Source organism: Oryza glaberrima, chromosome 3, assembly GCF_000147395.1.
Source record: "Oryza glaberrima chromosome 3, OglaRS2, whole genome shotgun sequence".
In the NCBI taxonomy this organism is placed as follows: Eukaryota; Viridiplantae; Streptophyta; class Magnoliopsida; order Poales; family Poaceae; genus Oryza; species Oryza glaberrima.
Genome location: NC_068328.1, coordinates 15260636 through 15279039, shown reverse-complemented (window position 1 = coordinate 15279039; position 18404 = coordinate 15260636). Strand labels below are relative to the sequence as shown.

General features: G+C 38.6%; 2 protein-coding genes across 4 annotated transcripts; one reads left to right on the top strand and one right to left on the bottom strand.

The window, feature by feature from the left end:
- Window positions 1-14: 14 nt before the first annotated feature.
- Window positions 15-7081, bottom strand: LOC127766643 (probable protein phosphatase 2C 12). Of its 2 annotated transcripts, none has more exons than XM_052291752.1 (9): window positions 6366-7081; window positions 5456-5627; window positions 5121-5274; window positions 4980-5043; window positions 4690-4797; window positions 4389-4514; window positions 4062-4294; window positions 3564-3766; window positions 15-3217 (listed from the first exon to the last, which is right to left on the bottom strand). In XM_052291752.1, exons 1-9 carry the CDS (start codon window positions 6603-6605, stop codon window positions 3174-3176), a joined length of 1344 nt encoding a protein of 447 aa, XP_052147712.1. In that variant the 5' UTR covers window positions 6606-7081; the 3' UTR covers window positions 15-3173. The 2 variants fall into 2 exon arrangements, with proteins under 2 accessions (XP_052147712.1, XP_052147713.1); XM_052291753.1 differs by having other exon boundaries at window positions 15-3478; window positions 6366-7079.
- Window positions 7082-12222: 5141 nt separating this feature from the next.
- Window positions 12223-15814, top strand: LOC127765082 (probable inactive heme oxygenase 2, chloroplastic). 2 transcript variants are annotated; one of them, XM_052289885.1, is made up of 4 exons: window positions 12223-12800; window positions 13633-13856; window positions 14700-14807; window positions 14899-15814. In XM_052289885.1, exons 1-4 carry the CDS (start codon window positions 12239-12241, stop codon window positions 15010-15012), a joined length of 1008 nt encoding a protein of 335 aa, XP_052145845.1. In that variant the 5' UTR covers window positions 12223-12238; the 3' UTR covers window positions 15013-15814. The 2 variants fall into 2 exon arrangements, with proteins under 2 accessions (XP_052145845.1, XP_052145846.1); XM_052289886.1 differs by having other exon boundaries at window positions 12224-12800; window positions 14920-15814.
- The last annotated feature ends 2590 nt before the right edge of the window (window positions 15815-18404 follow it).

Sequence of the window (18404 nt, the reverse complement as noted above, 5' to 3'; positions counted from 1 at the left end):
TGATTATGTTTGATCAACTTTGATTCTGGTTCTTTATTGTACAGACATTTTAGAGGTCTTTTGAATTTTACTTGTCCAGGTGAGCTCTCTGTCAGCAGAAGAAACACTGCTGTAGAAAGGAACACAGTTGTGCACAGTACTTGTACAGACAAATAGGATCTGGATAAAGAACCAAGATCATCCAGATTCAAGAATTGTTTCCTGCGATTCTGCAACATTTCTATCCATTTTAGAAGAAACACAGCTGGACTGGAAGTCTGCTGTAAAGAATGAACCAAGATGTGTCCATATTTTTGGGAAAGTCAGTCAAGACGAATCTGCTACCCTACCAAAATGGTGATTATCAGACAAGCATCAGTACACTTTCTGTGGTACCATTCTTATCTGCGACACACAGCATAATACTAATGACACCAAAGTGCAAAAGGGAACACAATAATATGATGCAGACTAGGCAGATCAAGGTAAAAGGCACAGCATCGGGTCAGAGGCATATCTGCAAAGTTAATCCATCACAATAGGAGAGAAGAACAAAAGGAACATTCTTGGTTATATCCTTTGCCTGGAACAGCAGGACATGAGTTATCCCAGTAAAAAAAAGCAAACACATAATAACAGGACAAAATTGGCCTAGTCCAATATATTTGAATATTTACATTAGAGTAAACTGTTAGGAGACTATTATATCAAGCACATGTCATTCAGAAAAGTTCAGACGATCTGCATTAGCACAATTTTCAGGAACTCTGTGATTATTATTCAGAAAAGAATGAAGTAATTGTTATGGACAGGCAAATGTGTCTATCTGAAACTGGATAAAGAAAAATTGCCACAAAATAAAACCAATCTGCTGCACCATAAACTTTTTTACCCAGTTACCTTTCTGGATAGTCAGGAAAGAATTTGCATACTTGAGCATGTGTGTGTGTTAATCTTAACTATAACAGGCTGGAAACCAATAATTGCAATGCGTGAACTGTTTTGTCAAGCACAATACCAAAGGAAACAAATCTACTATGAAGTAAATACACTGTCATAATAACACACATAACTTTGTATAGCACTGATAATGAAGAGATGGATCATAAATAACTTTGTTTTTTTAAAAAAAATACTCATAAAAAAACTATGCATAATATGGGTATCTGGTTGATATATATGAGAATTGAATTGATTCCCAAAATAAAATCATGTAACTGAACTATAGTAAACTAGTGTGTCAAAGCCTCTGAGCAAATGAACTGTCATTCTATCTTCAGAATTAACATGTTTGGTCTCAGCTCTATCAAGACTAGAAGAGAATCTACCATAAATAAAATATCACCAGAAAGGAAATATTCTTTTGGTATGCTATTTCAGCGAAATCGTACCAGTTTTTGTTGCATTGTACAACCTTTGTAATTAAATTATGGACTATGGACAATAATTTGGACAAGTCAAGCAATAAATTAGTGTCCTGGGAGTTCTAAAACCCTATTTCTATATGCAAAAAAACATATTAGAACTCAACATATGATATAATGCAAGGTTTTGGTGGTTGAGGTCATTGGTTAATATCCTCATTCTCATTGAAATAAGAAAAAACAGTTAAAACTGAAGACCAAAACTTTTCACTTTAAGACTACTGAATTATAAAACCAGGATTGAGTCCCATAGCAGATAAAAACGAGATGGTGTGAGTTAATCACCTCGGAAGGTAAGATATACAGAATGCTCAAGTTGATAACATGTGCTGCTTTATGCAAGCATAAGAATCAAATGACTCAAAACTGCCAGGTGACTTCACTCCAGGTCAGGAAAATATGATAACATTATCCTTCAGATGATTCAGGTGAACAAAGGGATGCAATAATATGCAATGAACACATGTACATTTGAAGGAGTTTCTCAAGATAGACAGGATATGGATAACCAGAAGCAAAGCATTTTTCTCTCTTGATACATGGACTAAACCAGTATAAAAGGAGCCATTGCAACCCTCAATCAGCACTCCATGGTGCTACCAAGTATAACTCTAAAAATACCAGCTATGAGATGCAGAGCAATTATCAGTTCCCCTCCTCCTATGACACTTGAAGAATTCAAGAAGTGGTTCATGAAGTTCGACACCAACAATGATGGTCGGATAAGTGGAGCGGAGCTCCGTGAGGCCATCCGCAGCAAAGATTTTGGGTTTAGCGCCTGGTGGAAGAGTATTGTGGTTCTTCATCAGGCTGATAAGGATAGAAATGGCTACATAGATGAATTCGAGATTGAGAATCTTGTTACCTTTGCCCAGAAAGTGCTGGGCATCAAAATTACTACCTGGTAATTTCATAGACTCATTATGTACTACTGACATACAGAGTTACTACTTTCATATTGTAGCTTCAACTTGGCAGGCAGCAGCATTTGGATAATGTGCAAAAAGCAGTAAAAGGTGTACTTGCAGTTACCAGTGTTTCTGTGCTGGCAGTTCATTTTGATAATTATAATGAACAGAAGTTGAAACTAAATCCCTTCATGTTTTTTGGTCAGTATTTTTTTATTGCCTATTGGTGACAGCTGCTCTTTTCTTTTCCATTTGAGCATGCCCATTCTGCAGAGAAGTTTGATTGCATTTTGTTGTTCACCACATTTAGGCTATATATAGGGACATTGGAAAAAAAAATCTTCCTGTTCAATTTCCTGGATTTATTTTAAGAACATATGCAGGAGAACTGCATGCTGTTCATTAATTAAGGAGGTAAATGTCAAAATGATCAGTGCAGACTTCAGAATTATATTAGAATTCAATAGTAATAGTTAAAGTACAAAAAGGAAGGCAAAACTTCCCAAAAAAAGGAATGGATACGTGTTAGAAACTTTTGAATACAGTGATACAGCTATAACATTGTGGTATGAATACAATAAGTATGTTAGCTATGAGCCTCATGGCTATACACAGGGCAAAGAACTGGATGTACAATTCCATTTAAAAAGGGGAAAGAAGGAAAGAAATGGACATATTAAAAGAATCAAACCGGGGGAAGGGGGAAGCAGTCTTATGGTCACTTACCATATGGCATGACCTGTAAAATTAAGCTTGAACTAAAAGGGATTCATGACTGTATTTGCCGAATGAAGCAAGTCTGAGCTCATGTGGGGTCTAATCAATGGCATGAACCAGCACACCTTTAGGCCACTGGTTCATTTTAGGGACGTCTTGTTGTTTCTTCAAATAAACTGCCTGCACCTCCTGCAGAATAAGTCTGGTGCTTCAAATAAACGACACCATATATCTTTATCATCCGTACCAACGACCATTTAATAGAAGTTAGTGGTGAAAAATCTTGAATCTGACTACCAATGATTGGTAAATGGCAATAGATCAACATGCAGAGTCTGGTTCATTTGCTAGAGGTGTTGTTAGTGTCTTAGCGATATTAGCATGTATTCACTGAAGTATCGAACACCGTTGAAGGCTACTTGAGAACAGGTTGGACTGTCGGTTGAGAATCTGGAAATTAAAAATGAAAAAGCATTCAACAACTATTGTCCTAATGCAAAGAGAAAAAAAAATCTTTAGATGAAGGCATTCATACTTGTCAAATGTTGCTTCCCTTCCATAGCCTCCTTTTTCAATTGGCAGGATGAACATAGAAAAGGGCCACCCCAAGGATCAACCCTTGAATTCCTCGGAATGCTACCATGAACAGAGATGCCCTCACCAGGTTTCATCACCAATTGGCAGACAGCACAATCATGCAGTTTGAACATATTTCCTGTCGGATAATTTATTTTTAATCTGTGAACAAGTTATAAGAGTTTAGTCAACATTTCATGAAATTATATTCATATACATTCGTTGGAAAATCTTAAGAGGCAAAAAATTAGGACAAATCTATAGTCAAATTTGGGGAAGACTGATGAACTTGACTATATAAGTTATTTTTTGGGCAAGTGTAAGTGCGTAACTATTTCAAGTAAGGGGAAGAGGAAACCTTTTCACTATCGGAAGTAAAACTCATAGGTAGGCATAATGGCAAGTAAAAGTGATATGTCTAAGAAATATGCACTTCATGTATCAAATGAAATCAAACCTTTGAGCAAGCATAGCAGAGCCCTCCTCATATATTTCCTCCACGACATCAGGTTCTAGACATCCTCTGTCCATCTGATCTTCAGTCAATTCATCAGATGGCCTCCGACGGAACAAAGCTTTGATGCCTCCTTTCCCATGCTTCTTTAATGGAGGGCTCAACTTTTCTGGAGGTAATATGTCAACTACGATGCAAGTAGTATCATCTCGTAGTCCCTTTGAACTCACAGATTCCTATATAAGAAGATCATGACCGGTAAGCTTAACTTAAACATGCATTACAAGGAATCCAGAATAATACAACTGAAGTGTAAATATATTTCAATACTTTAACAATTCGACTAGCAGCAGCTTCAGCTGGCAGTCCTCTGGTATAGTTCAGAGCTTCCTGAAAGCGCAGTGCATCCCAAACACCATCGCTAGCAATGACAAGCCGTCCTCCAGCATTAGACAACTGCAATAAGTTTTGATGCATAAGTTCCAAATCTATTATGATCAATAGGTACACGGTTTTATGAAATTAGCCTGAGATACTGCAGTTCTTAATTACTGGTATCAGCTATTACATAAGTAACATGGCATAATCTTTCCACAACTGTGGCTGGCACAGGAATATATAAATCACATACCTTTACTTGCTTCACATGTGGGACAGGAACTATAAACTCTCCAACGTCGATATCACCAATTGACCTTGATAAACACAATCCGCCTGGCCAGCATCTAAGTGGACCAATCTGAAATGTGTGCAGAGGAAAACAAAGTGAATTCAAAACTAACCTTGAATTATCATGTTTTTACTTGCAGAAATACAGCAGAAGATATTGAATGGGAAAACAGAAAAAGAAATAAACTGAATGTCCTAGCAGATGATTGTTCACTTAGTAACTGATAAACGTCATATACAAAAAGAACATACCCCAGCCCCTCCAGCAATATTTATTCTCCCAACATCACCTCCACTTGCTGTTACACGCTCTACCCTGCAATTGTATAACTAGGTTAACAATAAGCCTGAGGATATTATAGACATAGAACAAAGCGTGGTTTTATGACTTACTCCTCCTCATTGGTATCTAGGCGATGATCAGCTGACAAAAAATATACTGAACCTTCAGCAGATTCTAGGATACAGCGGGAATCGCCAACTGATGCTACAGTGACAACCCATCCATCTATTATAACAAAAGTCACAGTGGTCCCTGAGCGCGCCGCTGAAAACATGGTAACAATCAATTTACACCGCAGTGCAAGTGTATAACAACACTGATCATGTATTCATAAATCAGAAAGATATTTGTCCAAAAGGGGGAGAATATGAACAAAGAAAACTAAAAGCCTCTAAATTACATGCACATCCTCTAAATCGTTATCAGCTTAGTGAAAGAATAATACCTTTTGTTTGGAACTCTTTATCTGTCTTAACAAAACCTGCAACTAGTGCCCTCGGTAATGCAGTTGTCCACTCCTCACTTGTAAGATTTGGGGGAATAGCAGCCAACACATTGTTCAAGAGGTTCTCCCTGGTGTATATGGCAGCCGCAGATCCATTGTGGCCATCGAAGATCTGAAGAGAAGACAGGATAAATAATTCAAGATCAGTGGCCACTTCAGTTGTTATAACACACAAGTTTAAAAATCGAAACAAAATAGTGAGACTCATAGTTCAGCACTATCACACAGTATTGCATTGTGGCCTGAATATTACCATTTACACTGCAATGATTTATTTAAAAATGCCATGTTAAGTTGATAGACAAGTTAGTAGAACCGAATATATAATGCTAACTGTTGGAGGTCTGAAAGATCTATCATCTATGCACATTAAAACTCCCTTTGAATATTCCTAAACCACTGGTCTTCTGACCACCGAAATAATTGACACAGAGACAGTTAAGGCAAGTAAAATATTAGCTGACATATGTCCCCCATGTGACTTGATGCAAACACACCGCAAAATCAGGCTGACATATCAATCATGCTACTCTATGCAAGGGACAAACAACAAACAAACGCACCATGTTAGGCACAGAGATTGACGATGGGAAAAAAAAAACCAAACATTTTATTTTGCAGGAGGAAAAAAAAAAGAAAGCTTAACAAGATAATGCGATAACTAACTATCCTAGTTAGAAATTATAAACACTGACTTCCAACCGAATTTTCAGTTTATAGGTCTCAAATCAATGGCATTATCGCAACAAACACGCAACAACAACAACAACAACAACAAACTGGACTACTGGTCTCAGAGACAGTAATAACGGGAAAAGAAAAAAGAGCACGCAGGCCATTGAGGCATTACCGCAAACACCGAGATGGTGTCGTCGTCGCCGGCGCCTCCTGCATCCTCCCCGTCAGCCTGGGCTTGACCTGGACGGCGGCTGCACTTGGGCAAGAGGAACGTGAAGTCCTCCCCTTTCTTGCTCTTGCTCGCCTCGCCGAACAGCATGTCCGGCCTCTCCACCTTCTGGTTGCACAGCTCTCGCTTCAGGAGCACCGCCAGGGGCACCCCCGATCCATCCACCTCTCCCTGCACCTCCATGGATCGACCTCTCTCTCTCTCTCACCTCCAATTACAAGAAATCGCAAGGGCACGGATCTGATACAAGGCCCAAGAAACGCAAAAGAACTGAAGAGCTTCGACAATGGCGGGAGCTACCCAGAAATTTAGCCCAACTGGGCACCCCAGAAGAAACCTCTCCTTCCCACGCGGCGCCCGAATCCCACCCAAATCGATGGCACAAGAACTGCAATCCACCACCAAAACTGGGACGGGGGGGGGGGGGGGGGGGGATCGATTTTGCTGCAATCCAAGAAACGCAGAGGAAAGAAAGCCGCTGCTGCTTTAATCTCTCTGAGGGGAGGCGAGGCGAGCACGGAGTGGGCGGCAGCGAATGCGATCGGGGGGGAAGGGAGGAGATGGAGATGGAGATGGAGATTTGGAAAAAAAAAACAAAATGGATTAAGAGGGGGGATCGATTAGCTGGAGAAGACGAAGAGAGAGAATTAGTTAAAGCCGTTATTGGAAGCGCGGGGAGGGGGAAGCTAAAGCTTAACGTGCGCGCCAGAAAGAGCAGAGGCAGGATCGAGCTGTCAGATTAACACTAGCTTATTATCCCCCTCAGGATTATTATGTATTAATTAATAGCAATAGTATATATCTCTTTAAAAGGAAAAAAATGGCTTTAAAAAAGATTTAGGCTGTGTTCCATAATGCTTCCTCCGTCCCATTTTAAGTGCACCTATAGGTTTCCGCGTCTTATTTTGATCATCCATCTTATTTGGAAATATTTTATAATTAGTATTTTTGTTGTTATGAGATAATAAAACATGAATTGGACTTTACTCGTAACTTATGTTTTATTTGTTTTAAATAAGACGGACGGTCAAAGTTGGATACGAAAATCCATGGCTGCACTTAAAATGGGACAAAGGAAATATAAGAGATTTTGGGTGGATGTGACGGTCTGTCCAGATTCATTGTACAAGTATGTGTCACATCTATTTAAAATCCCTTATATTATGTGATGGAGGGAGTATTTAGCACGCAAAACAGAGCGATGGATTAACATATGATTAGTATAAAGTATTAGATGAAAAAGTCTTGAAAAATAAATTAATATGATTTTTTTAAAAACAACATTCTTTTATACTCCCACCGTTTCACAATGTAAGACTTTCTAGCATTGCTCACATATATATAGATGCTAATGAATCTAAACACATACATACGTCTAGATTCATTAACATCTAAATGAATGTGAACAATGCTAAAAAGTCTTACATTGTAGAATGGAGGAAGTAAAATTTAAGACGCGTCGTTTAGCAATTCGGGAATCGTTTTCGTGTAGAAAAGGAGGGAATACAAGTTAAAAGGGACGTGACGATGTCTGCTGACATGTTGAAAATTAAGAAGAGGCACAAATGTTAGCTAGGAATATAGCTGTGTGTGTCCCCGAATTAAAAAAGAAATGTTAGCTGTGTGTGTTGTTCCACACAGCATTGTGCGTATCTTGGATCAATAGATCATGAGTGGTTTTTGATTTGGTGGGAGGTTTCGTATTTTGCATCGGGACTTATAATGTCGGTGACTTGGTGTCATCCAATTTCCTATGTTTGAGATTGAATTTGTCTATTTTGCATGTATTTGACACTGCAACTGGGAAAGACCGGGTTGATGTTAATCTCATCCATCTTCTCTTTCCCCCTAATAAACTCCTCTTGTCAATAAAGAAAAGGAGAGAAAACGCATCTTGTGAAAAAAAAAAATTCTTCCCGTCTATCCCCTCTCTATTAAAAATTTGATTGCTCTAACGACATAGCCAGCAATAAAACAACAAATGTTTGTGGAGTATATAACAACTCAAGTGAGATATTGAGATCTTTGTCATTCTATTTGCGTAGATGCCTCTACTTTTGAGTTCATCTCTAATTACCCGTTTAGATTTTACCGTATTCTCGTTCCGGGCCTTCTAACTCTCACGGACTCGCACCGTGAGTAGGCGTTTAAACTAGGCAACACTTAAACGATTTTGCTATATATTTGTCGATAAATTTTCTCCCAAAAATTTGACAGATGTAATTATAGTACAATCGTAGTGTAATTACACTGTAACTTGCATGTAATTACACTGTAAATATAGTGTAACTTGTATGTAACTTTCAAAAATCTCTATGTGATATGTTATTTCGGTAAAATAGAGGTTGTGGGAACAAATCCTTACACATATATATGTGCTGTGATTTTATTTTTCTTCCTCACCAAAACAAATCTTGTAATAGATCTAAAGATTCAAAATTACATAAAACTTATATACAAGTTACACTGTAGTTACGTGCAAGTTACAGTGTAATTATACTACGATTGTACTATAATTATATCTGTCAAATTTTTAGGAGAAAATTTATCGACAAATGTATAGATAGTCCCACACTTAAATATAAAGCTACTGTTGTGTGACAAGCTTCTAAAAATAAAACTTAGCTAGTTTAGGCCAACTGTTACTCGTGAGTCGGCTCATGCCCAGGTTAACTTAGGCTGAGTTCTTATCTCTACTTTCCTAACTTACCCTCCTCGTTTTTCATGAGCACACTTTTCAAACTGCTAAACGGTGTGTTTTTTTGCAAAAGTTTTCTATATAAAAATTAATTTAAAAAATCATATTAATATATTTTTCAAATTTATTTTAGCTAATACTTGATTAATCATGCGCTAAACGCTGTTTCGTTTTGCGTGCTAGGGAGTAAAGGTTCCCGAACACTGCCTTAACCTGTGGATACCCTGCAACAGGTTTTGGGATTTCAGAAATCATTCTAAAGCACTTGAAAAATAACATTGAATTAAAAAAGAGAAATAAAAAGCTTAAGGTATAATTAATATTGAACGGTTAGCATACTGCATACTCAATATTTTTATGATTGCGATTAAGCGTAGAAATGATCCAACGGCTATGATTAAGAACGATAGTTCCAATGGTCCTTTTTTTCTTGATGATATGGCTCACTGTATTTGAGTTGGGTCCAACTATATAGAAGTAGATTAACAAATTAAGATAGGGAGATTGGTGGGGGCTTCGTAGGAATGCGCCTAGTGTTTTTCTTTTATTAAAAGCTAGCATTGGTATTGAAATTGGAAAATTATAATGGCATGCACAATTGCTTTGAGATGATCGAGCCTTACTCAATTACTTTGACATATTTGGATATAACTAAATGAGATGTATACATTCAATTTAATTTCATTATTTATTTTGACGCAAACCAACCAAATCCATTTCTTCCGAACACAATGATTGCAACAAAATTTGTCAAATTGTCACCATCTAAGCTATTACTCCCTCCGTCCCTTAATATAAGGGATTTTGACATTTTGCTTGCACTGTTTTACAATTCGTCTTATTAAAGAAAAAGATTTATTATTTATTTTTTTTGTCTTACTTTATTATCTAAAGTACTTTAAGTACAACTTTTTATTTTTTATATTTGCACAAATTTTTTAATAAGACGAGTGGTCAAACAGTGCCAGCAAAATATCAAAATCCCTTATATTATGGGACGGAGGGAGTACATGACATTGTAAAAAGGCGACAATCACAAATCATTTTGTGCTATAAAATACGCACGTTAAAGTGCTGTGCACAGGCAAATATTTCTATTTTGCATGCTATGTAAGTATATATAGACCACTTTGAGAGGGCAAAGAGGAATACAAACCAAAAAACAATATATAATTAAATAGACTAATAAAGTAATATAATCACTGTTTGCACATTCATTAGAATCTATCTGATTATAGTGTTGATTTGCCCATCATCTAGGATCTTGTATAACTTTGGCAGCATTGCAGACTATAGCAAACTGCCGTTTGTCTCTCAATCAAATAATGTGTACAAGCATCCAAAATTATACATGTGATGATGTCCCATTGACACAACTGTTATTACTCCTATGTTTAATATTATAAGTCGTTTGACTTTTCTGCTAGTTAAATTTCATTAAATTTAATCAAATTTGTAGAAAAAATGGTAACATCTAAATTATCAAATTAGTTCACTAAATCTAAAATTGAATATATTTTGATAATATGTTTTTTTATTGAAAGTGCTACTGTATTTTTCTATAAACTTGATTAAATTTAAAGAAGCTTGACTAGGAAAAAAAGTCAAATGACTTATTACACATTGGAACTTGTAATTTCTTAAAGAAGCGAGAAAAAGATACACAAGGAAAAACAAAAAACTAGATTTGAGGCTGATATACAAATTTCCTCCGGAATTGGTACTACATAGGAAAGCATTCTAAAAGAAAAGTTATGAACCTATATTCCTATATGTTCCAAAAAGCCTAGTTAGAAAAAGTTTCCAAAGGATCCGAAGCTTCCAAATTCTCGTGGAAATCATTCAATCCTGTAAAGCCTGAGATAGCTTAAAAAATGTTTCCTTTCAATATGTTTTACTAGACTATATGGGATTTATTTGGCAGGATTTCAACTCCTAAATAACTCCACGAGTGGAGTCAGTAGAGCTACGGAGCGGTCCGAACTCTTGTGCACCACTCCAGTTTATTTTTTCACATCACTCCAACCCATTTTATCTCTCTTTTAGGTTGAGTTGAAATTGTTTGGTTGAGCTTCAGCTCTAGAAGAGTGTGCCAAACAGGCAATCGTTGTTTAATCTTTAATATATACATGGGCTTCAAATCGGGTCTTTGGGACAGAGCGTATTAAAACCATTATATCTTTTTTGAGAGGAAAAAGCCCATTTGCCTCCCTCAACTATAGGGCAAGTCTACATTTCATCCCCCAATCTTAGAGCAAACATACAACCTCCTTCAATTAGGAGGATGGGGCGGTGGTCGGCAAGCCGGTGGAGGGAGCTTTTCCAAGCAAGCTTGAGCTCGCCTCCACACGTATCAGCATATGTAATACTGGCTATGGAGACAAATAAGGGTGTGTTCGGTGGTGGGTGTTGGGAACCTATCACCCACGCACGAAAAACGGAACGGTCCATTAGCGCGTGATTAATTAAGTATTAGCTAATTTTTTTTCAAAAATAGATCAATTTGTTTTTTTAAGCAACTTTCATATAAAATTTTTTTTGCAAAAAACACACCGTTTAGCAGTTTGAAAAGCGTGCGTGCGGAAAACGAGGGAGAAGGGTTGGGAAAAGGGGTTGCAAACACAGCCTTAGGCGCGGTAAAGGTGGAAGAAGAAAGCCAATGTGTCGATTGTGATATGGGACACGCTGCATTTTTTTACACTTTTTTGGGTTGATGTAATACCGTGTAGGATAAAAACCGCTATCAAAACTACTTGGAATTCCAAGATAAATTGAACAGGTATTACTAGTTGGAGGAGGCAAAATATTATTACTAGTCGCAAGATATTGCGGTTAGCACTATAGTTGTGGGAGACGAAATGAACTTATTCCTCTTGAGAAAGGAAAACTAAAAATGGCCAAGCCCAAAACATATTGGCCCATCATATCTCTTGGATTCCCCAATCTGCATTCCCCCTGGAGCGCGTAGAACCCGTTACGCTTTCGCGTACCAGAAGTAGTGCAACAGTCGACATACGTAAACGTCACGCGAAGGCGGAAAACCGATAATCCGCTTTCGCAGCTAACACAACACAGTGCCGTGCAGGATGCCCGAGTGGATAACCCGTTAAACCCCCCGATGCCGCTCGCCGCCGCCGTCGCCGCCTCGGCGGTCGTGCCGCCGCGGCCGCCTCCTCCGCCGCCGCGGAGAGCGCGGCCCTTGCGCTCCTTTACTGGACTAATACTAACGAGGGACCTAGCAGCCCTAACGGTGGCCCGCTGCGCTCCCTCCCCTCCTGCCCCCGCGGCGGAGGCGGAGGCGGAGGCGGTGGCGGTGGATGAGGCGCCGCCAGCGAAGCCGCGGCCGCGGCGGTACCCGAGGCAGTACCCCGGCGAGGCGGTGGGCGTCGCCGAGGAGATGCGGTTCGTCGCCATGCGCCTCCGGAACCCCAAGCGGACCACCCTCAAGATGGACGATACGGGGGCCGAGGAGGAGGTGGGCGATGGCGTCAGTGAGGATGCGTCGGCGTCAGAGGAGGAGGAGGAGGACGACGACGACGTGGTTGAGGAGGAGGAGGAGGGAGCGGGGTTGGAGGGGGAGTGGATGCCGAGCATGGAGGGGTTCGTCAAGTACCTGGTGGACAGCAAGCTCGTCTTCGACACCGTCGAGCGGATCGTAGCCGAGTCCACCGACGTCGCCTGTGAGTTGCGATTCCTACTCTCCAAATCCCCGCCTTCCCAATGCAATTAGAATATCCTAATTCAATGTTGTTCCTTAATCAGCTTAGTCTTCAGTTTCCAATGCAATTGGAATCTCCTAATTTTTCAGGAATTATAGATTTAGAATATGACATATTGACTTGTTGGTAGGATGGTAAAATGTGTCGGTAAGAACATGTTTGGGGGATACAAGTTAGGTGGTAGTAATTCCATTTTTAGTGCTCACTTGGGTATGCGGCGAAGGTTGCAATTATTTTGGCAATATGCAAGGTTGAAATTTAAGGTTGTGATTATTTTGATGGAACTTGATGCATGGTGTGAAGTCGTGGCGTGAAATGAAAATTGTATGGATTACAATTTTGGAAGGCATTTACTGCCAAATGGTGGAAGATGCACTTTAGCACAATACATGTTCTGCGTGTGCAGCAATCATCCTACGGCTGAATCTCCTTTAGTGGTGCACCGTGAAAGAAATGATCTTTTGGGATGTTCTGGAGTATAGATGGCAGACCATATTGGTAATGAAGCACATTGCTGGCATCATGCATCATAGTGTACTTGAGCATCTCCGCGAAGATCTCCGCATCGATTTTTGTCAGTGATATTGTTTTCTAACAACTTAATTAGTGTGAGACACCAACCATGTTACCTAGAATGCTTGCCAAATTGAATTGTTCAGCACTCGGTAGTATATGCTACATACTTTTACGTATGGCTCTTTAGGGGCATTCAGTACCTCTGTTTGGAACTTTGTTCAATCACTGCAACAGAAACTGCAGTTACTTACATATCATTTATGCAATTTTCATTCAGATGTTTACTTCAGGAAAAGTGGTCTGGAACGCTCAGCTAGAATTACAAAAGATTTGGAGTGGTTTGGAGGGCAAGGAATTGCAGTACCAGAGCCAAGTACTGCTGGATCAACATATGCAACTTATCTGACTGAACTTGCTGAGAGCAATGCCCCAGCCTTCCTTTCCCACTATTACAATATTTATTTTGCACATACAACTGGAGGGGTGGCTATAGGTAACAAGGTAATGCTATTCCCATATTGGATTTAAGTCCCCATTAAGTTGTGTAATGAACTGTTGATATATATACTCACGTTTCATACCTAACCTGATTAAATATCCATTATATGTCTATTAAACTATAAACAAAATATAAACCAGCAGATTTAAATGAAATACTGAGTTCAACGCTACTTTCTTATCAGATGAGATGATACATTGTGATTTCATTGTTTCATGTCTCAACATGTTTCTCATTAAATGGATTGGCAGCACGGAGCTTTTTGTATGGAGTTGACAAAAGAGTGTAAAGCTGAATATCTAGACTGATACATTTCTATTCTGGGTATCAGATATTCATATATAAAGTTCCTCTGTTAGCTGGTGATACAGGGCTATTTAAACATTTGGTTTCTATTTTCCTTTGATGTAGCAGCTTGTGGCCAAAATTGCTACCAAATCCACCAAAATATGGCATTGCCAAAGTTTAGTGATGGATTTGCGAATCAACATTTTGGCTAGACATTGACATCCATTGGCTCCAACCAAACAGCCTTATAATAGCAAAGAATCTTCTTAAACAAGAATAGAGAGATAGTTGCTTTGTTCTCCCCATCTCTTTTGTGATTTTGAGCTCACCTGCATGCCCTCTTAACCTTTTTGAGCGAAATACAAGTTCTGTTTAAGCTTTCATATTTCCCCTAAATTCTCTTCACACTTGCACCATCATAGTAATGATGCTAGATAATTTGTTCAGTATAAAGGCAAGTTTACTTTGTAGTTTGTATTACTACAACTCTGTAAGTTCTTTGAAAACAAAATTTATTTAATTGCTCTCTGAAGAAGTATTAGTTTGAAATGTAACAGATATCCAAGAAAATTTTGGAAGGAAGGGAGCTAGAGTTTTACAAATGGGATTCTGATGTAGAACTTTTGCTAAAAGATACCAGGGAGAAGCTTAACGAACTTAGCAAGGTAACCGCCTCAAGATCACTTTCTTTTATTTTCTTGTAAGCTCGAAACTGGAATTTGCCACAGAAGTTATATGCTTATGTAACCTGATTAGTCTATCTGTCATGCTGTCCAGCATTGGTCTCGGAAGGACAGGAACTTGTGCTTGAAAGAAGCTGCAAAATGTTTCCAGCATTTGGGGCGGATTGTTCGCTTAATCATCTTATAGTTCCTCATAGATGAGCAACTGATCAAATCAACCTATAATCTATTCCTGAAGACAGGAAAGCTAGAGATATATTAAACTTGAGGCTTAGTGCAGTCATTTTTGTCGAAGACTACACGTCTTAACTATGTTGAAGTCTGGTACAGAAGGATCTTCTGGTGTGAGACTGAAGCTGATCAGCGAGCACTATCCTGGAGATTGAAAACACCAGGCCACAACAATAGCCTCTTTTCTGGCGTGCATGGTGGAGCTGCTCGTTGGAGTGAGCTCTTGCTTTCAGCAACTTCGAACTGTGCAAAGTTGAAGATGCTTGCTGCTGTCGATCAGGATCTCACGCGTTCAATCGCAATGATGCCAGCCTGACACAATTCACTTAGCAGCAGAACACCATGCTAGCCAGCCAGGATCCCCCCATGCCTGCCAAAGCTTCGTCTCCTCTTGTACCTCACCACATTATCCATTTATCCTTGCAATGAATTCGCTTTGCTTGTACCAATCCTAGCTACTACTACTACTACCATCTTACATTATCCTTGCAATCAATATTTTGCTTTTGCCTGTACCAACCCCTGGTGGAGTTTCTGCTGGACTGGAAATTGATGTACAAGTACTGTGTGTATATGCGTTTAAATGTACGACGCATATATCAATACATCATCATCACGGGGGTGAATGGTATTGATATATACCCGTGTTGTGGTTGTTGGAACTCAAGTCACGAGTGAGTGAGCCAGGTATATCCATCTAATGTTATCTGTGTATCTGCCAAGATCCAAAATGCTAGCAGTAATTGTTTCTTGCTGCCGATTCAGCTTGTTTCTCCAGAGCTGCAGCTGAGCATTTGTCGCAGGAGGCTCCCACACAAGAGAGGAGATGAGATGGTCTCTCGCTTGATGATTGGTCCCCGCCATGTGGGATTGGCTCTGCTCCCAATAGCAATGGCAATGGCAGCAGAGGCCTGGGGGCTGGGGCCATAGAGAATTATTGAAACGAATGGCTTGTCTGTTTAAATTTGAAGTAGTGGCCTTGAAACGTGTGAGTTTGTCTCTGATTTGATGAAATTGTTGCAAAAATCTACCTATAGATTGCTCGAACCTGGGGTCTTCAGCTAGCACCATAAGGTGTGAGAGCAAGTTTAATATTATAGCCAACTACCGGCTCCAAATCATTTATAGTTAATTTAATAGCCGATTCATATAATAGTTAGCTATAAATATATACTACACAATTTATAGTTGGTCCCACCTATCATACATACATGTATCTTGGAGCCTATACTGCAGCTGGCTACGAATCTATAGCCCGTTGCTCTTCTCTCTCCTATTTTATCTTCTCGAAATGTGTTTATAGCTGGCTTATAGTCTGCTATTGTACCCGCTCTGAGCTAACTGACTTACTACCTCCGTCCCTAAAAAACGAATCTAGGATATGATGTGACATGTTCTAGTACTAATCTTGATGGATGTATTTTCAAATTTGTAATACTAGGATATGTCACATCTGGTACTAGATTGATTTTTTTAGAGACGGAGGGAGTAGCTTAGAGTCTGACCACCCTCTTAATAAATTTTGATATGAGAACCCTTCCTCTTAAATCAGCGTTACATAGTTATAATAAAAATGTAGTTTAAGAAATCTGTCTCTGAAATTCGGTTTTCATAAGTGACTTTAAACTATAAATGCACTACCGCCATTATCATAAACGGATTTTATTATAATCAGTGTTTATGAAAATAGTTTTTAATTAGTGCAATGAGCAACATTTTGACAAGGAAGAGAAAAAAATATAATGTGTCAATAAATAATACCCCCCTCCATCCTATAATATGAGGTATTATGTCTTTCAAATTTATTCCAAATTATAAGGGATTTTACAATCTCAAGACATCACTTTATTTCTCACATACAACCTTTTATACTAATTTATTTATCATCTATAATACATTTTGTACTATTTTATTCTCTTAATAAGCACCTTTTTTTTTATCATGCATTGTACTTTCATCAGTTTCTTAATTTTTTTAAAAAATGCACAATCTCTTATTTATATATTATTGGATGGAGGGAGTAGGAGAAAAATAACAATGGCGAAGTGTCTACCTGTTCTTGGCTTGCTGCTTCTTGGGCCTTGTTTAGTTGGAAAAAAATTTTGGGCTTGGTTATTACATCGGATATACGGATACATATTTAAAGTATTAAACATAGTCTAATAACAAAACAAACTATAGATTCCGTCAGGAAACTACGAGACGAATTTATTAATTCTAATTAATCTGTCATTAGTAAATATTTAGTGTAGCACCACATTGTTAAATCATGGTGCAATTAAGCTTAAAAAAGATTTGTCTCGCAATTTATATGTAATTGTTTTTTTCCTACATTTAATACTCTATGTATGTGTCCAAACATTCGATGTCACAGCGTGAAAATTTTTGTTATGGGAACTAAACAGGGTCTTAGTGGTCTTAGTGGTTGTCGAGGTTAAATACTCTAAAGCTCCTATACTGCTTTGTGCACGTTTCCATTATCCTATACCCTTTTAGTTTCGTTATATATACTAGTTTATAACGAAACGCATCATCGCACTTTTGCTATGTGAGTGTATGGGATCTACTTGAGAATTACGCAAAGTCGTGGAGAAAAAGCACCAGCGCACACATCGAATTGATGTCAAATGATATCAGTGAAACACATCATCTGAATTTTTCATCTTTGATCAGCTACTAGGGTAATATTCTTCTCAGCTTTCTGGCATGCACTTTCTGCTAGCTACTCCATGAGACCATGACATTACCACCAGCTCTTTGTTGCCGACCAACTTGTTAATTATATTCATCCAGTTCACACAAAATATCCCAATTGATGTGGAATTTCTCTGGTTTAATTAACTAGGACGGATGCGTCAGAGTTGAGTTTTCCTTTCCCCTTACGCGTACTACCAACCTCTATTCCTTTTTTCTCTTTAAAGAAAGGGAGTATCTGCCTCAAGTTTTTTAAGTCAAAATTAAAACTTATTTCTAATTAATTATACACCCGGACAAGTTAAAATAATTATTTTTTATCATTGATCGGCTGCTTAGATAACACACCTTTCTCTCATGCCCATACGGGTTTTATAGAGATCGAGAGGGGAAGAGGCATCATGATATTCATGAACCATGAGAAAGGACTCCATGGCGTATAAGGACTCCATGTACGAGTAAAATTGACAAAACATCTTAATAATAAGTTGTAGAGCTAGCGGTGTCGTTGAGTCAAGATGAATAGTAGTGTTATCCAATGATTAACCTTTTTTTTTACAGATATTAATAATAGCATAGGTGTTAGTAGCTAGGATGTGGCCACAAGATCACAAGACAAAACTCGCCCAAAGTCAAAGTCGAGGGTGACCTATA

Bases quoted from the DNA above. Each gene is read 5' to 3' on its own strand.
- LOC127765082 (XM_052289885.1), top strand. From the start codon at position 12,239: ATGCCGCTCGCCGCCGCCGTCGCCGCCTCGGCGGTCGTGCCGCCGCGG. The intron at 13,857-14,699 runs GTAATGCTATTC...GAAATGTAACAG, and splicing joins GGGTGGCTATAGGTAACAAG to ATATCCAAGAAAATTTTGGA. The intron at 14,808-14,898 runs GTAACCGCCTCA...TAACCTGATTAG, and splicing joins AGCTTAACGAACTTAGCAAG to TCTATCTGTCATGCTGTCCA.
- LOC127766643 (XM_052291752.1), bottom strand. From the start codon at position 6,605: ATGGAGGTGCAGGGAGAGGTGGATGGATCGGGGGTGCCCCTGGCGGTG. The intron at 5,275-5,455 runs GTATTATTCTTT...CCATGTTTTCAG, and splicing joins TAAAGAGTTCCAAACAAAAG to CGGCGCGCTCAGGGACCACT. The intron at 4,515-4,689 runs GTATGTGATTTA...AACTTATTGCAG, and splicing joins CACATGTGAAGCAAGTAAAG to TTGTCTAATGCTGGAGGACG.